This window comes from Tachyglossus aculeatus, chromosome 7, assembly GCF_015852505.1.
Source record: "Tachyglossus aculeatus isolate mTacAcu1 chromosome 7, mTacAcu1.pri, whole genome shotgun sequence".
In the NCBI taxonomy this organism is placed as follows: Eukaryota; Metazoa; Chordata; class Mammalia; order Monotremata; family Tachyglossidae; genus Tachyglossus; species Tachyglossus aculeatus.
In genome coordinates, this window is record NC_052072.1 from 38,535,793 (window position 1) to 38,562,595 (window position 26,803).

The 26,803-nt window shown below is 45.9% G+C and overlaps 1 protein-coding gene across 1 annotated transcript; it reads right to left on the bottom strand.

Annotated features, from left to right (window-relative positions):
- Nucleotides 1-14,137: 14,137 nt before the first annotated feature.
- On the bottom strand, nt 14,138-16,051 carry FAM43A (family with sequence similarity 43 member A). The gene is given in 2 exon segments (XM_038749355.1): nt 14,138-14,463; nt 14,465-16,051. Coding segments are annotated over 2 exon segments (1,410 nt in total). The 5' UTR covers nt 15,646-16,051; the 3' UTR covers nt 14,138-14,234.
- Between the last annotated feature and the right edge of the window lie 10,752 nt (nt 16,052-26,803).

Sequence of the window (26,803 nt, forward strand, 5' to 3'; positions counted from 1 at the left end):
GGTACCCACCAGGGAAGGAATAATAATAATAATAGTACTTGTTAAGTGCTTACTATGTGCCAAGTATTGTTGTTGTTTTGATGTCTGTCTTCCCTCTTCTAGACTGTGAGCCCGTTGTGGGAAGGGATTGTCTCTCTTTGTTGCTGAACTGTACTTTCCAAGTGCTTGGTACAGTGCTCTGCACACAGTAAGCGCTCAGTAAATATGATTGAATGATTGAATAAGCACTGGGGTAGCTACAAGGCAATCAGGTTGGACACAGTCCCTGTCCCACATGTCCCTCACACTCTTTCATTCATTCATTAATTCATTCATTCAATCATTTATTGAGCACTTACTGTGTGCAGAGCACTGTACTAAGTGCTTGGGAAGTACAAATTGGAAACGTATAGAGATGGTCCCTACCCAACAACAGGCTCACAGTCTAGAAGGGGGAGACAGACAACAAAACAAAATGTAGTCAGGTGTCAATGCCATCAAAATAAATAGAATTATAACTATATACACATCATTAATAAAATGAATAGAGTACCCATTTTACAGGTGAGGTAATTGAGGCCCAGGCAAGTTAAGTGATTTGCCCAAGGTCACCCAGCAGGCATGTGGCACCTCCGCAACATCGCCAAGATCTTCCCTTTCCTCTCCGTCCAAACCACTACCCTGCTGGTTCAATCTCTCATCCTATCCCGATTGGATTACTGCATCAGCCTCCTCTCTGGTCTCCCATACTCCTGTCTCTCCCCACTTCAGTCTATACTTCACGCTGCTGCCCGGATCATCTTTGTGCAGAAACGCTCTGGGTATGTTACTCCCCTCCTCAATAATCTCCAGTGGCTACCTGTCAACCTACAAATCAAGCAAAAACTCCTCACTCTCAGGTTAAAGGCTGTCCATCACCTCGCCCCCTCCTACCTCACCTCCCTTCTCTCCTTCTCCAGCCCAGCCCTCACCCTCCACTCCTCTGTCGCTAACTTCCTCACTGTGCCTCATTCTCGCCTGTCCCACCATTGACCCCTGGCCCACGTCCTCCCCCTGGCCTGGAATGCCCTCCTTCCGCACATCTGCCAAGCTAGCTCTCTTCCTCCCTTCAAAGCCCTACTGAGAGCTCACCTCCTCCAGGAGGCCTTCCCAGACTGAGCCCCCTCTTTCCTCTCCCCCTCCCCATCCCCCCTGCCCTACCTCTTTCCCCTCCCCACAGCACCTGTATATATGTTTGTACTGATTTATTATTCTATTTATTTTCCTTGTACATATTTACTATCCTATTTATTTTGTTAATGATGTGCATCTAGCTTTAATTCTGTTTATTCTGGTGACTTGACACCTGTCCACATGTTTTGTTTTGTTGTCTGTCTCCCCCTTCTAGACTGTGAGCCTGTTGTTGGGTAGGGACCGTCTCTATATGTTGCCAACTTGTACTTCCCAAGCACTTAGTACAGTGCTTTGCACACAGTAAGCACTCAATACGAATGAATGAATTGAATGAATGTGGCAGTCAGTCAATCGTATTTATTGAGCACTTACTATACGACTTGACGGCATAAGACAAAGACAGAGAAAAATGGCGAAACATCAATGCCTAGAGGAAAGAGCCCAGGCCTTGGAATCAGAGGACCTGGGTTCTAAACCCACCTTCTCCACTTGTCTGCTGTGTGACCTCGGTCAAGTCACTTTACTTCTTTGGGCCTCGGTTACTCATCTGTAAAATAGGGATTAAATCCTATTCCCTCCTGCTTAGACTGTGAGCCCCATGTGGAAGACAGAATGTGTTGAACCTGATTATTATCTATCTACGTTAGCCCTTAGTACAGTGCTTGGCATATAGTAAGTGCTCAAAAAGTACTATTACTGTTGAGAAGCAGCGTGGCTCAGTGGAAAGAGCCCGGGCTTTGGAGTCAGAGGTCGTGGTTCAGATCCCGGCTCCACCAATTGTTGGCTGTGTGACTTTTGGCAAGTCACTTAACTTCTCTGTGCCTCAGTTACCTCATCTGTAAAATGGGGATTAAGACTGTGAGCCCCACCTGGGACACCCTGATCACCTTGTAACCTCCCCAGTGCTTAGAACAGTGCTTTGCACATAGTAAGCACTTAATAAATGCCATTATTATTATTCTTATTAGAATGCATTTTGTTATCAATGCTTTATTTGCTAGGCTTTCTCTGGGAAGGTTTTAGATAAAGCTGCATCCTCTAGACAAATTTCATTTAATGATATCTTTCCTCTTTTCCTAGCCTAAATTCTTTCTTTCCTGTGGGCTGAAGACTATTTCCAAGACTGCACTCAAGGCTATTTCCCACAGTCACATTGCACAAGCCCACAGGGAGTGTTTTTTTTCCTACTAAATTTGAGTTGCCTTATGGTGACGAAAAGGAAAACAACCAAATTTTTAAGTCCCTTTCTGAAATAGTTCGCGAAACGAGTAAAGGGGGTGAAAAAATGGTGGGAGCATTTGTCTGGGGCAGTGATGGACATGGGCTAAGTACAATGAGGCAGGACTGTGGAATTTAAAATTGTGTCCACTGATTTCTTCTGAGTCGATTACTCAATTGAAAGCATTTTCAGTCAAGGGGCCCAACTGACCAGTGACAGAGCAGCGATTAGAAATTCCTGGATTAGAGAAGCAGCATGGCCTAATAGATAATGCATGGGCCTGGGAGTTGAAAAGATCTGGGTTCTAATCCCACTTCTGCCATTTGTCTGCTATGCTACCTTGGGCAAATCACTTAATTTCTCCATACCTCTGCTACCTCATCTGTAAAATGGATTGTGAGTGTCATGTGGGACATGGAGTGTGTTCATCCTGATTGGCTTTTATCTTTCCCATTGCTTAGTTCAGCGCCTGGCATAGTAAGCACTTAACACCTACCATAAAAAGAAAAAAAAATACAACCGAGTTTTACCGGACTTTCAAGCCTGGGCTCTTTAGGCTGCTTCCAGGGTTTCTGACTTTGCTTTCCAATCCTTGTTGACTGTGCTGTCGAAACTTGCCTAGAAACTCTTTAATTGTCTTCTCTGAGGGCAAAAGAATTCAGAACATCACTCTGCACCCAGATTCTGGACACCGACCAACAGAGTTGCTAATTCTTCTGTGCCTTATCTCACAGGTCAGGGTTGGGGAAGCTAAAAGTCAGGGACCCGCAAAAATACCCAATCTTGGTCCTGGCAGGGAATCCATCAATGACACTCACTGAGCGCTTATTTTGTGCAGAGCACTGTACTAAGCTCTTGGGAGAGTACAGTAAAATACAGCTGGTAGATATGATCCCTGCCCACGGGAGTTTTCCGTCTAGGAGGGAAAGTGGATCTCGGAGGGAAGTATTTAGTAGAGAGTTCCGCATAGCAGGTGGTTAATAAATGCAATTGCTGATAATAATGGTGAAGGCAGTAAGTCTTGGGACACCGTTTCTACCACTATTCTCATTGTTTCCCCTGATTCACCTTGTGTCAGTTCTTTTCAGGAGGCCCAGGGAGGTAGTGGAAAAAGGATGGAACTGACGATCTGGAGACCAGGATGCTAAGCCTGGCTCTACCACCGGCTAGTTGTGTGACCTCAGGCAAATCGTTTAGCCTCTCTCGGCCTCAGATTCGTCATCTGTAAAATAGGGCTAGAATACCTTTCTGTGTCCAGTCACAGGATCCAATCTGGTCATCTCGGGAAGCAGTGTGGCTTAATGGAAAGTGCACAGGCCTGAGGGTCAGAAGATCTGGGTTCTAACTGCGGTCCCACCTCTTGGTCTGCTGCGTGTCCTCGGGCAAGTCGCTGAACTTCTCAGTGCCTCAGTTTCCTCATCTATAAGCAGCATGGCTCAGTGGAAAGAGCACGGGCTTTGGAGCCGGAGGTTGTGGGTTCAAATCCCGGCTCTGCCAATTGTCAGCTGTGTGACTTTGGGCAAGTTCACCTCCTCCAGGAGGCCTTCCCAGACTGAGCCCCTTCCTTCCTCTCCCCCTCGTCCCCCTCTCCATCCCCCACATCTTACCTCCTTCCCTTCCCCACAGCACCTGTATCTATGTATATATGTTTGTACATATTTATTGCTCTATTATTTATTTATTTTACTTGTACATATCTATTCTATTTATTTTATTTTGTTAGTATGTTTGGTTTTGTTCTCTGTCTCCCCCTTTTAGACTGTGAGCCCACTGTTGGGTAGGGACTGTCTCTATATGTTGCCAATTTGTACTTCCCAAGCGCTTAGTACAGTGCTCTGCACACAGTAAGTGCTCAATAAATACGATTGATGATGATGATGATGATGATGAAGTCACTTAACTTCTCTGTGCCTCAGTTACCTCATCTGTAAAATGGGGATTAAGACTGTGAGCCCCCGTGGGACAACCTGATCACCTTGTAACCTCCCCAGCGCTTAGAACAGTGCTTTGCACATAGTAAGCACTTAATAAATGCCATTATTATTATTATTATTATTATTATTATTATTATAAAATGAGGATTAAATCCTACTCCCTCTTTTTAATTTTTGAGTTCCACGTGGGACAGGAACTGTGTCCAGCCTAAATACCTTGTATCTACCCCAGTGCTTAGTACAGTGCTTGGCATATAATAAGTGCTAAATAAATGCCATATAATAATGATTATTATTATAGCATATTGCTGGGCACTTAGTGAGAGCTTAATAAATACTGCCATTATTACTATTATGGAAAGTCCTGGACCACGTAGATCACAGGAGAGTCCCTCAGTAGAGGTCAGGTCAGGATCGGCACCCGTGTCTTTGGGTGGAGTTTTTAAACAGGTTTCTGGCTAATAATATATGTTCCTATCAATCAATGCTAGTTACTGAGTGCTTACCATGTGCAGAGCACTGTACTAAGCATTTGGGAAAGTGCAACCCAGAAGAGAAAAGCCCCCATCAATAAATCAATGGTATTTTTCTGAGCACTTACTGTATACAGAGCACTGTAGTAAGTGCTTGGGAGAGTACAATCCAACAGAGTATAAATCCCATCAGTCAATCAGTCGTATTTATTGAGGGTTTACTGTGTGCAGAGCACTGTACTAAGCGCTTGGGAGAGTGCACTTCAACAGAGTAAAGCCTCCATCCTGGCCAAGGAGATCACGAGGACCGAGGAGATTGTTCAGGATGTTGAGTTAGGGAGGGGGTCGGGGAGAGAATGGGACCCTTGTAGGTGTCAGGATGCTCATCCATGCAGCTTGATGGGGGGGAGAAGCCCCCGCCCAAGTAGGGAATGAATCACTCCCATAAAAGTTGACATCTATTTTCATTTACACAATCGCAATATTTTCAAAAACATAAACAAACTAAATGATGATGAGGCAGTCTGAAGTTTTTATTGGCAGGAATCCGGAATAATCTGCCAAACTCATTCACGATGCTACCCCCTTCAAAGAGTATATCAGGTGGTTCCAAACATTTGCCAGGAATAACTTTATTCCACATCGCACCTTTTATATTTTTTCTCACATGCTCAGATAAATACCCATATGCATGTGTGCACACAGACACACTTCGCTCCTAGAAGTCTTAAATTTCAAGGAACAGATGAACATTTTCCTCACTTTCCAAAATCTTCAAAACCACTTGCTTCATCGTGAAATGTCTAGGAAAGAAGTAGGACAAAAAGGACAGGGTAATACTTCATCCAGTGGGGTTCTTGTTTACCTGTAGTGGCCAATCACCAGAAAAGGCAGGGTCAGGAACCACTGAAAGGGTCCTGGATTTTTTTGGCCTATTTGGGACTTTCAAACAGATCCAACGAAGCAAGAGGAAACATCCCTGGGAGTCAATTGATCAATCAGTGGTATTTATGAAGTGCCTATTGCCCGCAGAGCATTGTACTAAGCAATTGGGAGAGTAAAGACTGTAAACTCATTGCGGGCAGGGAATGTGTCAGTTTATTATTGTCTTGTACTTTCCCAAATGCTTAGTACAGTGCTCTGTACACAGTAAGCCCTCAGTAAATGCGATTGACTGAAGGCAATAGAGTTGGTACGTTCCCTGCCCACAATGAACTTACAGTCAAGGAGGGGAGGCACACGTTAAAATAAATAAATTACACCTATGTACATAAGTGCCGTGGGGTGAATATCAAGTACTCAAAGATCAAATGCACAGGCCCTAGGAACAAGTAGGGTAGGATTAAATGAACTGACAGGGCTTTTCCAACTGCAGCCTATAAATAACAGACACGAGTAAGGAAATCAGGGCAAAATTGTAGTTCGTTTTATACGTGCAAGTTCCGTGCAAAGCCTGGGAGTGAGGTAGCCTGCCCTTATTAAAAAGACTGGATTAGGAGCATCTACTTTGTTGGTGAGTTTAGCATAGTTAGTCTCCTCCCTAGCCATACTCCGGCCTGCTGCTCCGTCTTTCCACTGCATTCTTTTTTTTTTTTTTTCTGGTATTTGTTCAGCATTTACTATGTGCCAAGCACTATTCTAAGCACTGGGGTTGATAGAAGGTAATCAGGTTGGACACAGCCCTTTTCCCACATGTGGCTCACAGTCTTAATCCCCATTTTACAGATGAAGTAACTGAGGCACAGAGAAGTGAAGTGACTTGGCCCAGGTCACACTGTATATTGCGAGCCTCCTGGAGGCTAGGAACCGTGTCTAATTCCCACCTGTGTATTCTTTTCCAGTGTTTAGGACCATGCTCTGCACAGAGTAAGTGCTTAATAAATACTATTATGACTAGCACTGGGTAACATTGCTCAGGTGTTTCCCCCAAGATGTGAACTTTCTGAAAATAGTTTTTTCCTACCACAGAACTGGGATGCTGTTCCCCTAACTCCATGCCTTGACCCTAAAGAGACCACAGATGGCAAGAAGAAAGTACTGTGGGCTCTGGCTGCAGATCTGACTCATAAATTTTTTGTCTTATGCTGTCGAGTCGTCTCCAACCCATAGCAATGCCGTGGACACGTCTCTCCCAGAACGCCCCAGGTCCATCCGCAATCATTCTGGTAGTGTATCTATAGAGTTTTCTTGGTAAAAATATGGAAGTGGTTTACTATTGCCTCCTTCCACGCAATCAACTTGAGTCTCTGCCGTCGACTCTCTCCCATGCCGCTGTTGCCCAGCACGGCTGAGTTTTGGCTTGTAACCGATTGCCTTTCACTCACTAGCCACTACCCAAGCGAGGAATGGATGGGTATGCCTCTGCTTGACTCTCCCTCCCATGGTCCAGACAGGTAGAGTTCTGGAAACTCTCCAGGTGTAACCCTGAGAGGGGGACTCATACATTATTTCACCTCATTTAGTGAAAGTGGCAAATGGTACCTGAGCTAAAGGTGTGGGGAATTCGAAAAATGTTGAGAATGGGCAAACTTGGATTATAAAACTATGTCAGAAGTGCCAAGCGCATCATGGGTGCCGACTCATCGTTAAATAACAATTAAGTACCGGAACGAAGCCAGTAAACACAAAATGATACGGGGAGGGCTTTTGAGCCTTTTTACCAACCAAGGCTGTATTTTAAAAAGCTCAGTTGAGGTTACAAGCAAAGCCGTCAGGCCCTGTTTCACTCCCCTGAGACCTCCTGTAGCTTTCCATGTGTCCTAAATGTCTTCTAACCAAACAGTATCAGCACGCATTTGAGGCCTCAGGAATGCCTCACGTGTAACAGGCTCACACTTACATAAATTATCAAAGCTTATTAAAGGAAAAGTGGTTAGCTCCTAATATGTCTATATTTCTCCTGATCCCCTGTAGCGGTCAAAAAAAAAATATTTAATCTATCATAATTCCGCTAGTCCAGTTAGCTCCTTTTAACACCCAAAGCCCTCAGGAAAAAAAAAAAAAGATCCTCCTGAACGGAATTTTGCTATCATTACCTCATGGTGTTCTAAGTTATTTTAACCCTTATCTGTTTTGTGAACGTGAAAAAAAGTAGGTAACTCTTTTTTGAAAAAAAATCCATACATTTCCGGCACCGGTGGGGAGTTGAATTGAATGAAATGCCACTTGTAAGATAATGCGGTGGCACTAGCCGTCAAAAAGATAGAGAAGAATTAATGATGTATCGGAGGTTGGTGGCTACACAGGGATTGTAAATACAGTATATCCACACATCATCACTGTTACCTATGCGGTGACATTCCTGTTCTGCAGAACAATGTATTATTTAATGTTTCAGTCTGAGTCGAATACTACTGCTGCTGAACACAGGGGAGTTTTTAGCCAAGGAAAGAGTATAGTGAGAAATAGTGCCTATCATTCCCCAGATCAGGAGGTTATGTAAAAATAAGGATGACTCAATCAGGGCCTTGTAAACTCGTTAAGGCAGGGAATGTCTGCTAATTCTGCCCTATTACACTCTTCCAAGTCCTTAGTACAGTGCTAGGGCATAGTAAGTGCTCAATAAGTACAATTAATTGAATAATTGAAATAATCGGAAAATATCAATTTGAAAACAAATGAGCTTTTTTAAGGGGTTTCTTAACAGATTCATTTTTTATTTTTTTGGTCACAGCCCTCCTTCCTTTTCTAATTGTCAGGAGCAATCCTGATTTGCTTTTCATTCATTCAATCATATTTATTGAGAGCTTACTGTGTGCAGAGCACTGTACTAAGTGCTTAGGAAGTACAAGTTGGCAACATATAGAGACAGTCACTACCCAACGATGAGCTCACAATCTTTTTCAAAGCCTCTCCTCGAATTGTGGTACTTTCACCTCTGGTAGGCAGATATGAAAAATATAATAATACCTATTTTTCCTTTTAATTAGACTCTAAGCCCCCTGTGGGACGGGAAATTCATTTGAACTAATTATCTTCCGTCCACCCCAATGGTTGGCAAATAGTGCTTAAAAAGTACCATTATTATTATGGGGATTTTGCATTGACTCATCATCCTCATTCCTTTAGTAGAGTTCTATCAGCTTTAGCCCCAAGATAGTATGATGAAAGGCACTATAAAAATACAGAGCTAGAGAAATATGGAATTTTTCCCCTAGGCATTTGAACTTTTTTCTTGCCCCCTGAAGCTTAAGGGTCCTTGCTTTGAAGACTTTGATCCCACCTGTCTAGATCACATGGAAGGCAGATGGGGAAAGTGTTGCAAAATGCAAAAAGACAGTGGCAGTCTTCCATTTTAGCATCATGAATATGAAGTAATTATGCCATTTGTTTGAATTTTGGACCATGCACTGTTGAGATGGCACTGTAGCTTCAAGAAAAGTAGATAGAGGTATAATGTGAACACCCTTGTATGTACGTACACACACACACACACACACTTCCACATTCCATAATCACATAAATCCCTTCTGCATCTGAGCCAACAGAATCACACAGCAGCAGAGGGAACTAGACAATGGATGCAAATGACAAAAATAGAAAATCTGTTCCTTGTCGACAGTTCTCAGTAGCCCACAAGGCTGGCATTTCAGCCGGAGGTCAGGTCAGAGTAGGGTGTGTGCACAAAAGGCTTGGAAGTCAGAAAGACCCGGCTTCTAATCCTGGCTCTGCCACTCGTCTGCTGTGTGAATTTGGGCAAGGCACATAACTTCTCTGGGCCTCAGAGTTACCTCATCTTGTAAAATGGGGATTAAGACCATGAGCCCTTGGGTGGGACAGGGACTGTGTCCAAATCAGTTACCTTATACCTACTGTACTACTGCATGTAGTGCAGTACTTGGCATATAGTAGGCACTTAATACCAAAATTATTATTATTACTGATGAACTTCAAAGGCTCATACCACATGTGTTGCATTTATAGTCGAACTTCCAGGTTTGGTTTATGGGTTCATCCACTGAGTGACAGGTTGGACTAAATCATCCAGTCTCGCCTGCTAACTTTGCCCTCTTTTATAGCAGTTCTAAAGCATCTTCCTCACCTGAGGATCTTATGGCATTTTTTCATAAACCATGAACAGTTTCCAGGTTGCGAGTTGGCTCTTCAGATTGGGGTTTCTCCACTGTATTCGGTCGTCGGTGTTCATAACCTGTTCCTTTTCAAACAATGTCTAACTTGGCATAATTTTCTGCTTTCATCTAAGCTTTTTTTAAATTTGCACTACTTTTGCCGATTAAGAAAATAATTTTGAACTCTGAAACGTCTGATGGACTAAACACTGAAACATCTACCTCTGGTTCAAATCAGGCCCTGAAGAGCCCTGCTATATCAGAATCTTAATTCTTGCAACACATTTGCAGTTAAAATATAAGAGTTGTCCTAGGAGGGCTGCGCCTTAGACCTTCCTTTTTACGTTAAGTGGGAGGGAAAACGAAGATGGAGACAAGGAGAGGAAGGCTAGTAGAAAAGGAAGAAGGAAAAAGGGAAAGGGGACAGGAAGGAAAAAGAAACCACACAAGGTCCAGCTATCAGTGTCTTATTACAACTTCCAGCTGAGCTGGTGTAGTCAAACAAAATACATCTGTTTGGGGTTTACAACAGAAACAAACACGCAAAAAGCATAACACACATGGAAAAAAAAATCACACGTAATCCCCCTTTCCTTTTACACCTGTCCAGTCTTCCTCCTGTTGCCAGATCACTCTACCCAGAGAAAAAGCACTCTCGTGCACAGCAGAGTACAGTCCGATTCAGCTGAATATTTCAGGCAGAACATATTTTTTTGTGCCTGAGTTAGCCAGGGAACATGCGTATATGCTTCACAGGTCAATTCTGCGTAGGAGAAAAAAATATCTCCTCATCTAAAAAAATGACAAAAAAAGAAACCCAACCTGATGTCTCCTTAATGATCAAAATGTGCCCTGCTCTGTTTTCCCTCAAAAGGGAATCGGCAAACCCGCTTTAATGAGAGGCAAAGGACAGAAGGTTGTTTGTGCAAGCTATGCAGATGAGGAGTTGAGGTTATTGGAATTGCATGTCCCCCGAAAGGTAGGGAGAGCCCCAACCCAATAGGCAACTGCTACCCAGATATACAGGGGACTCCCCGAACCCCCTTCACCCCGAAGCTTAGCGTGGTCTAGTATAGAGCACGAACTTGGGAGTCAGAGGACCTGGGTTCTAATGCCAGCTGCCTGCTGGGTGCCCTTAGACTTCACTTAATTTCCACTGCCTCTCTGCTTTCTCGTCTGTAAAATGGGGATTTAATAATAATGATAATGGCATTCGTTACACGCTCACTATGTGCCAGATACCGCACTAAGTGCTGGGGTGGATTCAGGCAAATCGGGTTGGACAAAGTCCTGATCCCACGTGGGATGTACAGTCTCAATTCCCATTTTGCAGATGAGGAACCTGAGGCCCAGAGAAGTGAGGTGACTTGCCCAAGGTCACACAGCAGACAAGTGGCAGAGCCGGAATTAGAACCCACGACCTTCTGTTTTCCCAGGCCCGGGCTAATGCTTTCTCCCTCTCTCTTAAGAGAGTGAGGTCCATATGGGACAGGGACTTCGAGTAGATTTTGCATCTACTCCAGCTGTTATTCAGGTGTTTGGCAAACAGTAAAGTGCTGAAAGAATACAATCATTACATCATTCTGCCTGGTCTCCCGGTGCAGAATCCCTAGGGTGAGAGCAAAAGTGGGACACATCTGCTGTGTCCTGGGTCAAGAGTAGTGATATACATACAACTCCAATATTTCATGATGCCCTGCCCACAGGAATCAGTTTGTGACCGGAAAGTTGATCAGATGCATAAAGATCTGGGCCAAAGGACAGGAGAGTTGACCAGCTGCATAAAGATCTGGGCCAAAGGTCCAGAAAAAATCCTTTCCCCAAAACCCCGTTTTATGCAGACCCAGCCACTGTACTTCAAAAAAGTCTACTTTCTCCCTCTTGAAGACGTCAGGATAGCTCTTAGGTGCTTTGAACTCCTCTTCAAACAAAACACTGTCTTCAATTTATACCTAATTACCATGAAGCAAGGGGGAAAAAAATAGCTGTAATTCCTTAAACAAACAGCCCTAAGGGCAATTAAGGGGGAGCAAACAAATTCTCTCTTCATATAGAAAAAAAAAATCCTCAAAGAAAATAAATGCAGAAGCTAATGCTGGAGAAATCTTTACGGTATTGTGACATAACAATACTTAAAAACCCAAATCAGTCAGAGGGAATTTTCACAATGAGAGATGCAAACAACCCTATACAGTGATATTTGACATGGCCTGTCGCTAAAACTGATTGCTCATCGGAATATATAGTAACACACACCCGAAATAAAAGTCAACTCATGCTATAGTTATAGCTATAGCACCGATCACGCTATATTTTGCAAGTGAAAATGTTAGAGGCAAAATAAACACTTTAGAAGTGGCTAGGCTACATCGACATAGTAATTTCTGTCTCTTTATGGCTGTCTCCACATTTAACGTGGAATTCCAGCTCCAACGAAACATTGATTTCCCGCTGTCCGCCACCCAGTCAAACAGGAAACACAACAGAAGTTTCAGATGCAACACTGGTATCTTAAATTATCTTCTTTATTATCTCCACTTGTGTGCAAACAAAAACAAAAAAAAATCAGAACACTGCTGTTCTTAAAAAATAACCAAATGTATTATATATACATTTCTGTATGTACAAGTGAACAAGATTTCTACAATTTCCTTTTGCACAGCAAAAGATATAAACATTTAAATCTGAGAACGCGGTTATGTACAAAAAAAAAAAGAAAAACCTGTCCAAAATACTTCACAACAGTGCAAAAATATCTTACATAATGGAATGAGATCTGTTTTCTTTTGGAGGGAGAGAGGGAAATTATGTCTTTTTAAAAAAGGGAGAAAACTCCTTGGCTATTCCATCTTTTTTTTTTTTAAAACTGTAAACAAAATGCAACTTTTTTTCCCCCTCCTCTCCCCTCACAATAGTTATTTAAGGAATTTGGCAGGTCTTCAAGGATCTGAGACTGAGGTAAACAACCCAATCTCATGCACCAAAAAGAAGGGGGAGGGAGAAACATCCCCAAACGTGGACGGCTTTAAATTGGAGAGAGAAACTGAGGATGAAAACGCCACATCCCTCCTGGTAGATACATTACCGGAGAGAGGAAGTTAACCTCCTCTTGGTCGATCTCCAGTTACGTTACAAACAGGAAATTCTCAGTCACATCTTGCAGAGGGCCGGAGACTTTTCAAAACCATTGCACATCATCCGTTCCCTTTCCAGTTCGATTCGAGCTAGAGGGTTGGGTTTCTTCTCCCTCCCTTGCAAGATTAGGCACATTTTTTTTCTTTTTTTTCCATCAGTGGTCAGGGGCAGGACAAGTGGAAGGGACGAGCCACCTTTGGGAGATGCCCCTGTGCCACCCCCAGGCCCCCAAACATAAGTGATACCCACGGTCAGCTCTGCCAGCGGGGGGCTGGTCCTTCTTTTTCCCCCCTTTTCCATGGCCTGGGTTGGGGGGCGACCCCCTTTTAGTGATTTCCTCTCCCCCACAGGGTCGGGGCAGCCTCGGCAAGGCATGGAGGCATTGGTCTGTGCCCAGGGCTGGGGGCACGATGGGCACGGAGGTGGCACCGAAGGATGGCACGGAGAGGGGGTTTTAAGTCATCCGGGAGGACGCAAACGGGGGCAAAGAGGAACAGGAATGGGGGTGCCCTTGGGAAGGTGGGTGGCTGGGTGTTTTGGGGGGCGGAGAGGGGATTTTCAGTGGTCCGGCAGGGCACAAACAGGGGGAAAAAGGAAGAGGAGAGGGGTGCCCTTGGGAAGGTGGGTGGATGTTTTGGGGGGATGGGAAGGGATTTTAAGTCATCCGGGAAGGCTCAAGTGGGGGGAAAGAGGAAGAGGAGAGGGGTGTCCTTGGGAAGGTGGGTGGGGAAGGGATTTTAAGTGGTCCGGCAAGATGCAAACAAGGGGAAAAAGGAAGAGGAGAGGGGGATGCTTGGCAGGGTGGGTGGGTGGGTGGCTGTTTTAGGGGGTGGGGAGGGGATTTTCAGTGGTCCGGCAGGGCACACACAGGGGGGAAATGGAAGAGGAGAGGGGTGCCCTTGGGAAGGTGGGTGAGTGGGTGTTTTGGGGTGATAGGAAGGGATTTTAAGTCATCCGGGAAGGCTCAAGTGGAGGGAAAGAGGAAGAGGAGAGGGGTGTCCTTGGGAAGGTGGGTGGGTGGGTAGGGGATTTTTCAGTGGTCCGGCAGGGCACAAAGAGAGGGGAAAAGGAAGAGGAGAGGAGTGCCCTTGGGAAGGTGGGTGGGTGGGTGTTTTGGGGGGGTGGGGAAGGGATTTTAAGTCACCCGAGAGGGAGCAAACAGGGGGACAGAGGAAGAGGGAAGAGGGGCGCTTGGCAGGGTGAGTGGGTTTTCTTGAGTCTGGGGAGGGAGAGAGGAGGGTCGCGGCCCAGCTCATCCCGTCTCGGGGTCGTGGCCGGCCTGGTGGAGCCCGTCGCAGAGGGTGGGAGCCCCTCCCCCGTCCTGGCCTCCGCTCTCGATTGAGCTCTCGCTGCCCGTGCTCTCCCCGGACAGCAGGCGGGTGACCCTCAGGTCGGCTCGGAGGCTGTGCAAGTCGTTGCCGATGCTCAGCTCTCCCAGGTCGCTGATGAGCTGGGCCAGTTCCTGCTTCATCTCGGGGGGGGCCATCCCCCAGGAGGTCGTCACCCCCCGCCTCCAGGGTGTCCAGGAGGTCCCCGTAGTCCAGGGGCATGGCCACGACCAGGCCGCGCTGAGGATGCTGAGGAGGCAGGGCCTGGCGGTCCTCGTGCTCCATGGGCATGGCCACGACCAGGCCGCACTGAGGAGGATGCTGAGCATACTGAGGATGCAGGGCCTGGCGGTCCTCGTGGTCCACGGGCATGGCCACGACGAGGGCGCGCTGAGGAGGAGGATGGTGAGGAGGCAGGGCCTGGTGGTCCTCGTGGTCCAGGGGCATGGCCACGACCAGGCCGCGCTGAGGAGGGTGGTGAGGGGGCAGGGCCCGGGGGTCCTCGTGGTCCTCCAGGTCCTCCTGGTCCTCCTGGTCCAGGAGCAGCTGTTCCTGCTGCTCCCCGAGGAGGTCCTCGGTGATGGAGCCCAGTTTGGGGGCGCTGCGGCTGCGCTCCACGGGGGGCTTGTAGCAGCACTGGCCATGCAGCATCAGTTTGCGCAGGGGCACCAGCGGGATGGTCTGGTCGCCCACCAGCTGCTGCTGCTGGTGGCGGGCATCGTCGCGCCTCTTGAGCCTCTTGAACTCGGCCAGCGCGTTGGCCGAGGTCTGGTAGAGCAGCAGGGCCATGGCCTGGGCCTTCTCCGGCTTGGACACCAGCACGGCGTGGCAGCGCAGCATCACGGCCTTGTGCTTCATCTCGTGCCGGTAGATCCAGGCGAAGACCTTGGGCAGCCGGGGGTCGGCCACGCAGTAGGTGACCCGATGCAGGAGGTACAGGTGGCCGGGCCTCTTCAGGGCCTTGTCCTCGGCGTGTACCATGCGGATGCCCTGGGCGCTGACGGTCAGCTTCATCTTGGTGCCGTGCTTGCCCGCCTCGCTCTTGGCCCAGATCTTGCAGACGGCCAAGTCGGTGCATCCCTCTCCCCGGGACTGGATGGTGGTGGCGTTGCCCAGATAGAGGACCGTGTAGGTGGGATCCTCGCTGGTGATGCGGATTTTTTTCCGCTTCGACTTGAACATGCTGCCCACCCGGTTCAGGGCGCTCTCCGGGCACGCCTTGGCCAGCGAGGTGAGGGCGGAGTAGTGGAGGCTCACCGCATAGCCCTTGGGCTTCGCCGGCTGCTTGGGTTCCTCCTCGATCAGGTCGAATTTGTTTTTCTTCCACGGCAGCATCTCCCCCCTCGCCCGGCCGAGCGGCAGCTGGGAGCCGGCGGAACAGAGAGAGGAGGGAAAAAAAAAAAAGAGAGGGAAAGACAGAGAAACCAAAACAAACAGGCGGAAAGAGAACCCGGGCTGGCACAGTAAAAAAAAATAAAAAATAAAAAAACCCAACAAAACCCTTCTTTAAAGTGAGGCCTCCTGCAGCAGTCCGGACTTCAGCTCATTGCATTTTGCATCCCTCTTCCTTCCCCCCCCTTTTTTTTTAGGGGGGACCTTTGAGGAATAAGAGCCGGACTCCAGGCTCGGGTCACAGTCCGGCTGGGCTCCTCTTGCCTTGGCAGGGGGGAGAGGCATTGTTTTTCCTCCCCATGGGTCTGCGGCTCATTTCCTCTCTCGTCCTGGCTTGTCCTCTCCTCTCGGCCGGGCTCACATTGTTGCTGTCCGGCAGGAAGATTGGGGGGGAGTAAATATAGGCTGCCACCAACCACTAGCCGAGCAGGGCCAGGGAGGAGCCAAGGCCTCGGTGGCTTCTCGAGGCCCGCCTTTTCCCACCCTTAAAGAGACACCGCCACCTCCATCACCCACCCCCAGCCTGGCATCGTTCGTTCATTCATTCGTCCAGTCGGATTTATTGAGCGCTTGGATCACTGGACTAAGCCCCTGGTCAATACAAGTGGTCCACAGATAGAGACGGTCCCTACCCAACGATGCGATCCCAGTCTAGAAGGGGGAGACATACGACAACACAGAACGTGGAGACAGGTGTCAAAATCTCCAGAATAAATGGAATTCCAGCTATAAACGCATCATCAACAAAATAAATCCCACCCCCAGCCTGGCATCCCAGGGGAGGAGGGGGCCCTTCTAGCCTGGGAGCCCGTCGTTGGGTAGGGATTGTCTCCATCTGTTGCCGAGTTGTACTTTCCAAGCGCTCAGTCCAGTGCTCTGCACACAGTAAGTTGCCAATTTGTACTTCCCAAGCGCTTAGTACAGTGCTCTGCACATAGCACTCAATAAATACGATTGATGATGATAATGATGAGTAAGTGCTCAATAAATACGATTGAATGAATGAATGAATGAGAGCCCGCCACCAGTCTCGTTGCGGATAATCCAACGGCAGGTGGACAAAACAGAACGAAATGATGATGATGGTGGTGTTCGTTAAGCGCTTACTATGTGCCAAACACTGTTCTAAGCGCTGGGATCCGAGCCTGGCCTGCGCCGAAATGCCCTCTCCTGTGATGAAGGCTGCAGGCTAGCTCCTAAGGTCATTTCCAAAATAATAATAATTGTGATGATGGTATTTGTTAGGCACTTACTATTTGCCAAGCACTGTTCTAAGCACTGGGATAGACACAGGGTTATCAGGTTATCCCACTTGGGGCTCACATTCTTGATCCCAATTTTATAGATGAGGTCACTGAGGCACAGAGAAGTGAAGTGACTTGCCCAGTCACACAGCTGACAAGCGGCAGAGTTGGGATTAGAACCCACGACCTCTGACTCGCAAGCCCATGCTCTTTCCACAAAGCCACACTGCTTCTCTGCCAAAGATCAGGTCCCATATATATATAATAATAATGATGATGATGCCATTTATTAAGCGCTTACTATGTGCCAAGCACTGGGGAGGTTACAAAGTGATCAGGTTGTCCCATGTGAGGCTCACACTCTTAATCCCCATTTTACAGATGAGGGAACTGAGGCCCAGAGAAGTTAAGTGACTTGCCCAAAGTCACATAGCTGACAATTGGCAGAGTCGGGATTTGAATCCATGACCTCTGACTCCAAAGCCCGGGCTGTTTCCCCTGAGCCATGCTGTTTGTTAAGCACTTACTCTGTGCCGGGCACTGTACTGAGCACCGGGGTAGATACGCAAGGGGCTCACAGTCTTAATCCTTTGCTCTTCCCCCCCATTCCCGGCCCCAAAGCACTTATGTACCGATCTGTCATTTTATTTATCATAATAATGATGATGGTATTTGTTAAACGCTGACTATGTGCCAGGTGCTGAACTAAGTGTCCCTTTGCTCTTCGCCCCTCCCAGCCCCAAAGCACTCTTGTACGTATCTGAAATTTCATTTATTTGTATTGATTTATTTGCCCCCACTCTAGACTGTAGTAAGCTGGCTGTGGGCAGGGAACGTCATTTTTAGTTATTTGTTTGTTGTTGTATCGTACTTTCCCACATGCATAGTACAGTGCTCTGCACAGAGTAAGCGCTTATTAAAGACGATCGAATGAATCCCCCTTGGACGGACGGGGTAACCGAGGCAGAGAGACATCAAGCGGCTTGCCCAAGGTCACTCAGCAGACAAGCGCTTCAACCGGGATAGAGCTACGCTGCTTCCCCCTTCGCTCCCCTATTTAAAATAAAAACCGAAACTCTGTAGTGCAGTTATAATTTTATTCCAAAGCAAGTCATCTGTCGATGATGCCGTTATTTGGGAAAGGGAGGGAAGCCATACCAGAACCAGTGATTGGCTCCGCTCCCCACCCCTACCTGCTCAGTATCTCCTAGCTCATCTTCCAGTACAGATGTATTAGGCGGAAAAGAGCAAAGTGGAGGAAAAGTTGAACTGGAAATGGATGATTGAGGTCAGTCTCATTATAGAAAAAATTGAATTTTGTAGTGTTTTAGAAAAACCGTCTTCAAAGTGCATTGAAAAATTCCCTCTGCGCCTTCTTTTATTTAGTCTGATAAAATATCCCGTCTCTTACTTCCGCACGTTCAAAAATGTTCATTACCGAAGGTCAGCCATTAAACCGTATTAGACCATGAAGCCAATCTGTGGCAGTGAATTCCTAATAAATATTCAGATGGTGTCTTTTACTTAAAGGACAAGGAGCATCAGACTATTTTTTGTTAGTGGGTAGTATTGGCAAGAAGCAGTGCTTCACTGGGCTTCACTGGAAGGCATCATTACCCAATGGGGAAAGTGTATTAATTATAGACTATCCTCTCCCAGTTACTCACTTCTGTTCTCGTGAAGTCACTTTCTTGATTTGCTCAGCAGCCAATAGAGCCGAGGTAAGTTTGACACTCTCAGATCTGTAAAATTCCAGATAAACCTACCAGACCGTACTAAACCAATTCAGATTGTTTTGGAGAAGGTGATTTAACTCCAGGAGAGTCACTTCGGCCAGTTGGTATGTTTCCAAGGCCTACTTGCTAAAAACAAAGCAAGCTCCTTGAGGACAGGAATCATACGCACCTACTCTATCGAACTCTCCCAAGTGCTTATTACAGTGCTCTGCACACAGAAAGTGATCAAGAAATGCCACTGATTGATTGGTTAGGGAAGTAGGGAGCTTTCTTCCAAAGATTTAAGATTATGTAGGATTAGGGTGCTACATTACCAAAGAAACTCCGGTTCACATGTTGGTGGTGTCTGAAGGGTGAGTACTACAGTGCAACTTTCCTTCAAGGTTTTGCAAGAATGCAACCCACAAGTGAAGAAGAAGTGGGCATACTAAATGCTGACCCCAGTGACAATTCACCTATCACAGGAATAGCCAAGAGGTACCCCGCACAAGCTGGTTACTCCACTAAATGTATTAAGTCTGAATCCTGTTGATGAACTGGTTTTTTCAAAAAAAAAATATGCTTCCCTTCTGCTCCAGGCTAGTGTCCAATTGTATTTGGTGTAGTGTCTGTCATGTACTAGATAAGAAATAGGAACACTTTCCTGAGTAGTTTTAGAGGGCCTGCCCATTGTCTGGGCACACACTGTTAACACCCACCGGAGTTAATTTGGATGTGAGGTCACCCGGCCTAATCTAACATCATTTACTCCAAGGTTGCCCAGGACAGCACGTTCGGGACATTTTAGCATCTGGGGTAGGAATCTGACCGTCTGCTCTTCCGTGGGGTACCCAAGAAAGGGGATGACATTCTGAGCTCTGGGAAGAAATTAAAGCAAATTTTCTTGTGCCGCTCTCCTCTACCCTTCAGCCCCTGACACGCTGTTAGGGATGCTGCCCTGATGAGCTGTAGCGTGGTAAGAGGGGGCACTGATGATGCTGAGGACTATTTGTGCCCTGCCGTCTCAAGTGTGTGTTTGTGTGCCACTTTCGCCCCAAGTACACACCTCTCTGTCTGCAGCTGTGGATGCTGAGTTCTTTTAAATGGGGATAAGATTTCTGCTCTCCCCAGCACCAAGATGGTGAGCTTGGGGTGGGAGAGGAACTCTATCTATCCCAGTTCTTGACCCATAGGGAGCACTTAATAAATGCATTATTATTATTATTTTACACCCTTGAGAAGGTGGCTAGTACAACCTTTGCTATCTTTGCCTACTGATAAAGATCTGCTAACTCGGCTTGATTGATTCACACTAAAACAGGTAATGAAAGGAGGGAAGCCATGCCCATGCCAGATTTCCTTCCTGTATTCATTCAGTCATTCATTCAATCGTATTTATTGAGCTTTTACGGTGTGCAGAGCATTGCACTAAGCGCTTGGGAGTGGACAGTACAACAACAAACAGTCACATTCCCTGCCCACAAGGAGCTTATAGTCTAGAGAAGCAGCGTGGCTCAGTGGAAAGAGCACGGGCTTTGGAGTCAGAGTTCACAGGTTCAAATCCCTACTCCACCACTTGTCAGCTGTGTGATTTTGGGCAAGCCACTTCACTTCTCTGGGCCTCAGTTCCCTCATCTGGAAAATGGGGATGAAGACTGTGAGTCCCCTGTGGGGAAACTGATCACCTTGTAACCTCGCCAGTGCTTGGAACAGGGCTTTGCACATAGTAATTGCTTAATAAATGCCATCATTATCATTACTATTATTAGAGGGGGAGGTAAATTCCTAATATTTATAAGGGTTCCATTATATGCCTCTTAGGAAACACCTAAAATCAATGGAATTTCCCTTGGCATCATCAGGGAAGGCCTCTAGTATCCAAAAAAAAAAAAAAAGAAATTAATGAATAACCAATCCTTGTTGAATAAGAAGTAAGGGAATTCAGCAGTCCAATTAAACAGTTCCCAGTCCCAAGGTGAAAATTGTTGGTTCTTAGTTCAAACTAGGTGCTTGGCATAAGTACAACGGCAGCTGAGCATCGAGCCATGGGAATATTTTAAAAGTCACAGCTTCTGAAACTGGCTGATGGAAGATTGCATTGTGCAAGTACTTTGAAACCCAGCTTCCACTCTTTCTTCTCCACGCCCCTCCTTCTGTACCTAGGTGACTGGAAAGATAGGTTTGATAGGGAAGCCAATCTCCCCTTAGGTCTCTTACACTTCAGCTTGAAGCTCAGTAAAATCAGAAGTGCGGCCCTTCTTCTGCACCGTTCCACATTCTTGGAAAAACCTGCGAACAAACTGGTGAAAATTACAGTTTACCCCTGAGATGAGAATCCCAATTAGCTACTTGAAGAAATGTTTTTCACTAATGTATTCCTGAGAAAGAAAGTACGTGCGTGTTTCTCTCTGTGTGTAGGTTAGAAAGCATATATGCTATTGCCTGTAATCTCCTCTCCCACTTCACTTTCTCTCCCTTCACAAGATAAGGCCTCCACTTGGTGAGTTGACCTGGGCTCCATACTAACCCTTCCCCTCAACCCTGCCCGGGAACGTTCCTGCCTCTTGACTTTCTGAAACTAAACCCTCAAACTAAAAAAATTAAGAGACTGTCTAATTTATATTTCACGCTTCTTAAGGTGTCTAAAACCATTCCTTGATTGCTTTGAAGGTTCTTGGATTCCTCGGCGGAAGTTCTCCTTGTTGGAAAGAAATCCAAAATAGTGGCTCCGTGGTCGGGAGACGGAGGGCCTGGCAGCCCTGCCCTGCAGAATCATTGTAGAATCAGAGACCATCAGAGTGGTACAGTAAGACTTTTATCATTTAGCCTTCAAGTTTCACCATTAAGGGCTTTTTAATGAGTTTGTTTTCCAGTTGACATACAGATCGATGGAACAGAAAGATTTAAGGCAAATAAAAATCATTCTAATGCTTGATATCTGAATTACAAGTTGTCCCTAGAACAGGGAGATTACCTAGAATCCTTTAGATTGGGATTCAGTACCTGAGAGCTCCCTCCCACCTAGATTCACAGCCTCACAGTGGCACAGGGACTGTGTCCAACCTGATTCATTCATTCATTCAATCAATCATATTTATTGAGCGTTTACTGTGTGCAGAGTACTGTACTAAGCGCTTGGGAAGTACAAGTTGGCAACATATAGAGACAGTCCCTACCCAACAGTGGGCTCACAGTGTAGAAGAGGGTGACGGAGAACAAAACAAAACATATTAACAAAATAAAATAAATAGAATAAATATGAACAAATAAAATAAATAAATAAATAAATAGAATAATAAATATGTACAAACATATATACATATATACAGGTACTGTGGGGAGGGGAAGGAGGTAAGGAGGTAACCTGATAATAATAATAATAATAATAATAATGGCATTTGTTAAGCGCTTACTATGTGCCAAGCACTGGTTCTAAGCACTGGGGGAGTTACAAGGTAATCAGATTGTCCCACGTGTGGCTCACATTCTTAATCCCCATTTTCCAGATGAGGTAACTGAGGCACAGAGTAGTTAAGTGACTTGCCCGAAGTCACACAGCTGACATGTGCCGGAGCTGGGATTAGAACCCATGACCTCTGACTCCAAAGTCCATGCTCTTTCCACGGAGCCACGTTGCTTCTCCTGTCTGGCCCAGTACTTAGTACAATGCTTGGGACATAGTAAGAACATGACAAACACCATCAAAAGAAGTAGATCCATGTTTAAATCACTTAACCCTGCCTGACTGGATCTTGTGTACAGGGTAGACACACAACTGAAAAATGACTCTTTTATTGATTCATTTATTCATCCAGTCGTATTTATTGAGCGCTTAATGTGTGCAGAGCATTGTACTAAGCACTTGGAAAGTACAAGTTGGCAACATATAGAGGCGGTCCCGACCCAACAACTGGCTCACAGTCTACAAGGGGGAGACGGACAACGAAACAAAACATGTGGACGGGTGTCAAAGTCGTCAGAACAAATAGAATTAGAGCTTGATTGATGACTAGCATCTCTTCCCTGGGAAGGTTGGGAGACTGCTTGAAAATCAGGAGATAGCTTCTACAAATTTCAGATTTAAAGCACAGAATCCCTTTAAGCCGAACAGGTGAAATTTGGTGAAGAAAATCCAGGCCAAACTACGAATTTTTTGGTCACACGGCACCACCTACTGTATAAAACAGGAATATGCTTACTGTAGTTCTCAAAGGCAACAAGGAGGAAGGGATAGAACCCCTTAAATTCATGTTTTAATAATAATGATGGCATTTATTAAGCGCTTACTATGTGCAAAGCACTGTTCTAAGCGCTGGGGAGGTTACAGGGTGATCAGGTTGTCCCACGGGGGGGCTCACAGTCTTAATCCCCATTTTCCAGATGAGGTAACTGAGGCCCAGAGAAGTGAAGTGACTCGCCCAAAGTAACACAGCTGACAGTTGGCAGGGCCGGGATTTGAACCCATGAACTCTGGCTCCAAAGCCCGGGCTCTTTCCACTGAGCCACGCTGCATTTTCCAGATTTGCACTTTTATCTTCTGCTTTTACACCTTCTTTGTAAGACATTTATTATTTAGCATTTTCCAGGATCTAAGACGACAATGACATAGCACATTAGTATCCGGGCTTTGTGATCTTTCTTAGCACCTTTATAATAATAATAACAATAATAATAATAATAATAATAATGTCATTTATTAAGCGCTTACTATGTGCATAGCCCTGCTCTTAGCACTGGGGAGGTTACAAGGTGATCAGGTTGTCCCACAGGGTGCTCGCAGTCTTAATCCCCATTTTACAGATGAGGTAACTGAGGCCCAGAGAAGTTAAGTGACTTGCCCAAAATCACACAGCTGACAATTGGCGGAGTCGGAATTTGAACCCATGATCTCTGACTCCAAAGCCCGTGCTCTTGCCACTGAAGCTTCTCTAAATAATAATAATAATAATAGTATTTGTTAAGCACTTACTATGTGCCAAGCACTGTTGTAAGCGCTGCGGTAGATACAAGGTAATCAGGTCGTCCCAGGTGGGGCTCACGCTTTTAATCCCCATTTGACAGATGAGGTAACTGAGGTCCAGAGAAGTTAAGTGACTTGCCCAACGTCATACAGCTGGTAAGTGGCGGAGCCAGGATTAGAACCCACAACCTCTGACTCCCAAGCCCGGGCTCTTTCCACTAAGCCACACTGCTTCTCAAAATGATGATGATGGCATTTATTAATAATAATAACAATAATAATAATAATGGTATTTGTTAACAGTTTACTATGTGTAAAGCACTGTTCTAAGTGCTGGGTGGGGGATACAAGGTGATCAGGTTGTGCCACGTGGGGCTCACAGTCTTCATCCCCATTTTGCAGATGAGGTAACTGAGGCACAGAGAAGTTAAGTGACTTGTCCAAAGTCACACAGCTGACGAGTGGCAGAGTCGGGATTAGAACCCATGACCTCTGGCTCCCAAGCCCGGGCTCTTTTCACTGAGCCACGCTGCTACTCTAATAATGCTTCCTCTTTATCTTTATCCTCTTTTAAGCATTTCTTCAGTATCAACTCTATCCTAGAAACGGTGCAGAGCATAAGAAAAGCAGCGTGGCCTAGTGAATAGAGCACAGGCTGGGAGTCAGAAGTTCCTGGGTCCTAATCCCAGATCTTCCACTTGTCTGCTGTTTGTGACCTTAGGCGAGTCACTTGACCTCTCTGTGCCTCAGTTACCTCATCTGTAAAATGGGGATTAAGACTGTGAGCTTCACGTGGGTTAGGAACTGTGTCCCACCTGATTAGCTTGTATCTACCCAAGCCCTTAAAAGAGTGCCTGGCACACAGCAAGCGTCGAACAAATACCATTAACAACAACAACAACAAATACCATTTAAAAATAAACCTTGATTCATCTATATTCATTCATTCATGATGATGATGATGGTATTTGTTAACCACTTCCTATGTGCCAAGCATTGTTCTAAGCGCTAGGGTAGATGCAAGGTAATCAGATTGTCCCCCTTGGGGCTCACAGTCTTAATCCCCATTTTACAGATGAGGGAACTGAGGCACAGAAAAGTTAAGAAGTTAAACCCAAGATCACACAGCTGATAAGTGGCGGAGCCGGGATTAGAACCCACGACCACTGGCAAGAATGTGACAGCGTCAATCAATTAATGGTATATATTGAGCACTTACTGTGTGCAGAGCACTGTACTAAGCACTTGGAAGAGTAAAATAGAACAATGTAACAGACACATTCCCTGCCCACAACAGGCTTACAGTCTAGAGACAAATATTACTGATAGAACAGAGATAACTGCAGCTATCCATAATAAAGAACAACAGGGATACAGACAACTGAAATGAACAGCTCAGTCCAAAAAAATTTCGCTTTTAATTTTGACTTTTTACGCCAACCTCTTTTTTTTTCGGCCAAAATGTCAACAAGAAGTAATTCTGCCCATCCTCTGGTAGTGGTGCCAATTAGCAATCAAATAGCCAAAAGTCGGGAGGGAGGAAGAGAAACCTGAGTTCTAGATAACTCACATCAGTCAATCAGTGGTGTTTATTGAGGACTCACCCGGTGCAGAGTGCCGTGCGAAATGCTGGAGAGAGTACAACTCCATAGAGTTGGTCGATATGGTCCCTGCCCGCAAGAAGCTTTCAGTCTAGAAGGGGAGAGGGACAGAAAAATAAATTACAGATGGGGAAATGGCAGAGCGGAAGGGCACGTACTGTGGGGCTGGGGGTGGGGAGTGAATATCAAGACGTAGGGATAGACAGCCCAGTTCATAGGCAACACAGAGGGGATGGAGGAGAGAGGAAATGAAGGCTTAGTTTGGGAAGACCTCTTGGAGAATATGTGATTTTAATAAGGCCGGGATGGAGGGGAGAGTTGATCTGTTAGTTATAAAGGGGGTTGTACATATTTATTTTATTTATTTTATTCTGTTAATATGTTTGGTTTTGTTCTCTGTCTCCCCCTTCTAGACTGTGAGCCCACTGTTGGGTAGGGACCGCCTCTATATGTTGCCAACTTGTACTTCCCAAGCGCTTAGTACAGTGCTCTGCACACAGTAAGTGCGCAATAAATGCAATTGAGTGAATGAATGAATGAGGGAGTTTCAGGCCTGAGGGAAGCAGCATGCCCTGGGAGTCAGAAGGACCTGGGTTCTAATCCTGACTCTGCCACCTTGTCTGCTGTGTGACCCTGGGCAAGTCACTTCACTTCTCTGGGCCTCAGTCCCCTCATCTGTAAAATGGGGATTAAGACCATGGACTCCGCTTGGGGACATGGACTGTGTCCAACCGAATTAGTTTGTATCTACCCCAGTGCTTAGGACAGTGCCTGGCCCATAGTAAGCGCTTAGTAAATACCATAAAAAAGAGGGAGGACACAGGCAAGCAGGCGGGTGGCGAGATAAAGGAGAAAAGCAGCCCTTGCATAACTGAGAACAGCCCGTAACATTGAAAAAACACTTTTTATTTACAATAAGGCCTGAAGTATTTTCACAGACGTTAATTACGTGCTTAATCCTCTCCACTGTCCTCCGTTCAATCGAGAGTTGTGTAACAAGGTGAAGAGATTTTTCCAGTCATAGCGATTCGAAGGGTAGGGACAGTATCATATTTAATGAACTCTGTAAAGAACCTAGAATAGCGTTGGGTATAGTAGGAGCTCCTTCCTTAATGGGGATGATGATAATGATGATGAAGATAATGAACCTCTAACCCCTGAATCCCAGACTGGCTTTGCCATCCTACCGCATTGTCTTTTCTACCAATTACTGTACAGAGAGTAATACTGTACATAAAGTTGTTCTGAATTATAAACAGCAATGCTGAGAATTGAGAAACTTGGTTCTCGTCTGACTGCCTTAAATGCCAGGATCGTCGCATCGCCAATATTGCAGAGCATCTGTCCAGTTACATGGCCAGTCTCGTCAGACATTCTCGACCACGTCGATGGTTTTGGTAGCTGGACTTCCTGGGTGCTGAGGTGAAACAAAGGGTCACGTGCAAAGTGGGGCGAGAGGATGTAAGTCCTTCGGGGTTAGAAGCAAAATTTAAGGGAAGCTTCCTAATTCTAAGATGTCACGATAACCGATGCATAAGTCATGAGAAGCAGCGTGGCCTTAGTGGATAGAGGCCCGGGCTT